The sequence below is a fragment of the Cicer arietinum genome, chromosome 4 (genome assembly GCF_000331145.2).
Source record: "Cicer arietinum cultivar CDC Frontier isolate Library 1 chromosome 4, Cicar.CDCFrontier_v2.0, whole genome shotgun sequence".
In the NCBI taxonomy this organism is placed as follows: domain Eukaryota; kingdom Viridiplantae; phylum Streptophyta; class Magnoliopsida; order Fabales; family Fabaceae; genus Cicer; species Cicer arietinum.
The window spans coordinates 11,814,040-11,819,833 of NC_021163.2; the positions used below are offsets into that span (position 1 = coordinate 11,814,040).

Here is a 5,794-nt window from a genome sequence, read left to right on the forward strand (position 1 = left end):
ATACTTCGAAAGTTTCATCATTCGAAACTTTCATATTTTCGACCTCTATTTCGAAACTTTCATTTCTTCGAGCATCAACCATTTCGAAACTTTCTAATTCCACGAAACTTTCGAAAGTTTCTATGTTTCTAAACTTTCAAACTTTCGAGACTTACATTTCGAAACTTTCAACATGATACAAACTTCTGGGGTTTCATACATTTCGAATATTTGAAATATTCGAATTTTTACTTACTTTTGAGATTGGGAAGTTTCAAATGTTCGAGGGGTGTGTAGGATCAGATTCATATATTACAAACTTTCGAAGAAATTGGGTAAAAAAGAAAAGTCAAATTTTTTTTGAGTTTTAATAGATGAAATTGAGGATAAAATAGTCTTTTACACATAATTGAGGAGGTGGGAGGTAAAAATGGGGGGTGCGTGGTACAAAACCCCATGAAAGGAGATTAAAAATGTGCTAACTGTAATTGGAGATTTGCCCCCTTAGTTAGTTTGGAACTTTAGAGGCGCTACCTACACCACCATATATTTTCTAGCTACACCCCTCTTCATGAACTATCATGTCTAATCAGCAACCCTTCGAATCTTCACCAACATTTACCCTTTAATTTTAACGAATAAATATAGATATTAATTTAAGATTCATAAATAAATTTTGTGGATACATTTGATTTATATTTCAACTTATTGAATCAAAGTCAAACGAATATATGAGTAATCAATATAAAATTTTGAAACTCATTTATTTATTTATCGACTCTAACCCTAACAATTAGGAATAAACAAGAGACAAAGAGTTCCTAATTGAGTTTCTTGATTGTTACAAACATTATGCTATCAACAAATCCAAACATTACCCTAAAAATAAAATGTTTATGCATAGTCATTGTACATAATTTTTATCTCACACCACCTCTAATTTTTATCAAAGTAAATTTAATTATCATTTTAACAATAGTAATTTTATGAAAATTTATTTATATTCAAGTTATCATTTTTAACATTATATATATAGGGTGATAAATATGTTTTTTTTTTTTAACTTTAAAATATGTTTTTTTTATAATGTCTATTTATTTATATAACTTTAAATATATAAAATGATCAAAAAAAAAAAAATTGACAAAATAATTTATCATTATAAATATATTTATTATTAATATAAATTATATTTATCATTATTATTTGATCATTTAAAATAAAAGTCTTGTTTTTATTTTGTTTGATGATTTGGTACATATAAGCATAATTTTAGTATTCTCACACAAATGCAAGCTTGTTCTAGTGGGTGGTCTCTTGTTACATCTTGTGAACCTCGGTTTGATCCCAAGGATGCCAATTTTGGATTTCTTTGCAAACTTTAAATGTGAGATTCAAAGTGCATTTAAATTGTTTCAAAATTAAAAAAAGAATGATAAATTGAAAGTTTGTGATTCAGTATATTCATGTCTCTCTTTTAATATAGGTATATTTATCACATTGTTTCTCTATAAATCACCCTCATTTCTAAATATACAGGGATGAAATTGGTGCATTGTCACGGACGAGGCGGCTGAATGTAGTGAAGTGCCAAACATTAATTTTTCCATTCACCAAAATAAAAAAGAAAGTATTTAATTTCTTATGTGTTAAGACAAACACACGAGATACTATATACTGAAAAAAGAAAAAAAATCTGAGATCCATTAGTTGTTACTTGAGACTTGTGAGAGAACAGTACACACTCGTGAACTAGAGAACAACACATGCTAGCCAGATTAAAATCTAAATTTAAGAATTAATGGTCCTTTTTCCATAGCCAAAAATAAGATTTAAGAAATTTTCGTTTCGGTCCCCACACTTACATCTATTTGTGATATATGATATGATTATAATTTTTATTTTAATTTATAGAGATACAACCATATATATAATATTTACAATTTAAAAAGTATGGTTATTCTTAATGACATAGTTGAAGTGTGTATTCTAGAATCTTTTTGATAAATAATATATATAGAGATATAAGTATGACTGAAAAAAAAATATTATGTACAATTTTTTTAACGAGTATGTATGAATAATTGTATTTTAATAGCAGATGTCGGGTGTCATTTAAATAGATATAAATGCAATTTTTTTAATTAATTTTTAATAATTTTTTTTATAAGTTGAGGTAAAGTCCCCTTAAATAGTTTTACCAACTTAGTCGTGCCTTTAGTTTCTAAAATCGTCCATCTTTTAGAAATTAAAATTTTCTTTGGAGGAGTAATTACTTTTTTATTAACCCGAACAATTGTTATAAGTGGGTTGCCATCTTTAGCCCATGTATCAATCCTTTTGGCCATGGCTTTGTTTTTGGATTGAACTAGACCTAAATTTTAATTCTAAAATAGTATCACATCGTTCTAACACCACAAATTTATTTTATTAAGTGGAGTTTGTGAAAAATGTGGAGAGATAATTTTTCATTAGATACCGCAATTATTTACTCCACAAACTATTTTTTTTTAATACAACACAATCTATTTAATTTGATGTTAAAATTATAAAACACTCTCAATATGTTATGAGCGAAAAGTCTACAATATAATATTATATTTTATATAAATGTCTTAAGTTGAATTCAAATTTAAAACCTCACAATTGCAGTTATATCTGAATTTTTTTATCATTACATCTATAAAAAAAAATATTACCGTGTCATACAATAGAAAAAAATAGACTAATAAACTTGACAAATATTTTGTAATTACAACAAGTCACTTATAATTTTATTAATAAGTGAACGACTAACTTAACACACTCTTTTTGTAAAAAAGAAAAATTTAAAGAGATAAACTATTTATTTTTTTTAAATTCAATAGACCTTACAACTACAACAAAATACAAAGAGTGATATTTCTCCATTCCATCTCTCTTACTCTTGGTCTTCTCTGTATAATTAACAGATATCAAGAGAATAAAGAGATGCCGAGAGAAATACTGAGAGAGAGATCTTAATGAAGAACTAAATTTGGGTTTTTACTCAAAATCAGAGTTGTTAATCAATATAAATGGTTCACGGACGATAGAAGTGCTAAATTCTATTTGCTTGTACTATAATGCAATGCAACCACCAAAGGCCAACATCCCTTTTTTAATTCCATTATTTTATTCATAATTCTTAAATCTATGAATTGTGGCTGTAATACTATTACAGATATTTTTGTAGTTTTTAAAACATGATTTTGATATTAGTCTCTCTTTATCAACCAACAACGTTATACTCAAACGCATGGAAACAATAATTGTTCCATTCCACCAAAACCTTTTCACTTCAACAACTTCACTCCTTTTCAACCCTTAAACAGAATCTCCTCCATGGAACACCATCCATCACCACTTCCACCAAAAACATACAAACTAACAGCAACTTCAATCTCTTACACCAAAAACTTACAAACAAACAACACCATCATTGCACCATTCCTCATCTTCAAACACTGTACACCAACTCCACCAACCTATATCCTCAAAGATGTTTCCCTCACTGCTTACCCTTCTGAAATCTTAGCCATTGTTGGTCCAAGTGGTGCAGGAAAATCAACCCTTTTAGACATTCTTTCAGCTAGAAGATTACCTTTAAGTGGAACACTTTCCCTTAACTCTTCACCTATAACAAACCCTTCAACATTCAGAAAACTCTCTGCTTATGTTCCTCAACATGATGCATGTCTACCTATGCTAACTGTTTCTGAAACTTTTGCTTTCTCTGCAAGTCTTCTTAAGCCTAAGAAAACAACTGATATAGCTTCCATTGTCTCTTCTCTTCTGAATGAACTAAGATTGACCCATTTGGCTAACACAAGGCTTGGTAATGGTTTATCAGGTGGAGAGCGTAGAAGGGTCTCTATTGGACTAAGTCTTCTTCATGATCCTGCTGTTTTGCTACTTGATGAACCAACTTCTGGTCTTGACAGTTCATCTGCTTTCAAAGTCATGCAAACTCTCAAATCATCTTGTGTTTCATATAACAGGACAATTGTTCTTTCTATTCATCAACCTAGCTTCAAGATTCTGTCTTGTATTGATAGAATTTTGTTGCTTTCAAAAGGGACTGTTGTTCATCATGGAAGCCTTGCTTCACTTCAAGCATTTTTGCACTCAAAAGGGTTCTCTGTCCCTCATCAGCTTAATGCTTTGGAATATGCTATGGAAATATTAAACCAATTGAATGAGCTTAAACCAATGATTACTCTTCCTACTCCACCTGAATCACCTGAAAGTAGTTCTAAATCTACTATAGGTTGTTCTGTATCTGACAATATTATTGGAACTAAAAGTAAAACAAGCAGAGAAATCAGGTACAAAAGTTCAAGGACTCATGAAATTTCTACACTTTTTAGAAGGTTTTGGAAGATTATTTACAGAACAAGACAACTTCTTTTAACAAACACAGCTGAAGCACTTGTAGTAGGACTTGTTTTAGGAACAATATACATCAACATTGGTTTTGACAAAGAAGGGATTCAGAAAAGGTTTGGTCTTTTTGCATTCACTCTTACATTCCTACTATCTTCCACAACTGAAACACTTCCAATCTTTATCAATGAAAGACCAATCTTGTTAAGAGAAACTTCAAGTGGTGTTTATAGGCTATCATCTTATCTCATAGCAAACACACTTGTTTTCTTGCCATATTTGCTAGTAGTTGCTGTTATTTACTCTATACCAGTTTATTTCTTGGTTGGTCTTTGTTCTTCTTGGTTTTCTTTTGCTTATTTTGTTTTGGTCATTTGGGTCATTGTTCTTATGGCAAACTCATTTGTTCTGTTCTTAAGTTCTTTAGCACCAAACTACATTGCTGGCACTTCACTCTTGACAGTGCTACTTGCAGCATTTTTTCTCTTCTCTGGCTATTTTATCTCCAAGGATTGTTTACCAAAATATTGGCTCTTCATGCACTTCTTTTCCATGTACAAATATGCTCTTGATGCACTTCTTATCAATGAGTATTCTTGCTTAGTTACAAAGTGTTTGATTTGGGTTCAAGAGAATCAAGAGTGCATGATCACTGGTGGTGATGTGTTGCAAAAGAGAGGGCTCCATGAAGGACAAAGATGGACCAATGTCTACTTCTTGATAGGATTCTTTCTGTTTTATCGTGTTCTTTGCTTCTTGGTTTTAATTAGAAGGGTTTCAAGATCCAAAACTTGAAGGCCTAGAAGTGAAAATGTGGTAAGCATATATATAAGATTTTTCTTCAATTATGATCTTTCATTTTGTATGAACTGTTTTTTTTTTTTTTTGTGTTATATCATTTTATTTTTATGAAGTATATAGATAATAATAATCTGAAATACATGCAGCCACAAAGAAAGTATATGATGAAGTTGACTCTTTCTTCATCTTCTTTCGTTGTAATGTTAACTCTCACTCTTTATTTGGATGTATGTTTTTTTGGATGATTTTGTATTATCATGTTCATGTGATATTTCATTTTCATGAGATACAGTCATACAAGTGGATAGGCAGTACTTAAGATTACGACTTCTCATATTTTATCACTATATGAATCTATGAAATATAATAGGCATGCATTATATTGAAATTTTTATTCTTGTATACTCTTCTGATGTATTTTGAAAAGCAACACCTTGCTTAATGCTCATTAACTTGTGAACATATGAACTAACAAATCTAATAAAAATGCTAATTAAAAAGTGACAATTGTTATATTAATTTAGAGTTTAAAGTTAGTGCACCGTCGACACTAGAATAATAAATTTTACTGTCGATAATCATAACTATTCAATTCGTCTCATAATATTAA

General features: G+C 29.9%; 1 protein-coding gene across 1 annotated transcript; it reads left to right on the forward strand.

Annotated features, from left to right (window-relative positions):
• The first annotated feature begins 2,952 nt into the window (after positions 1–2,952).
• Positions 2,953–5,469, forward strand: LOC101508030 (ABC transporter G family member 4). The gene has a single exon (XM_004496456.4). The coding sequence runs from the start codon at positions 3,343–3,345 to the stop codon at positions 5,176–5,178; it is 1,836 nt and encodes a 611-aa protein (XP_004496513.1). The 5' UTR covers positions 2,953–3,342; the 3' UTR covers positions 5,179–5,469.
• Positions 5,470–5,794: the final 325 nt, after the last annotated feature.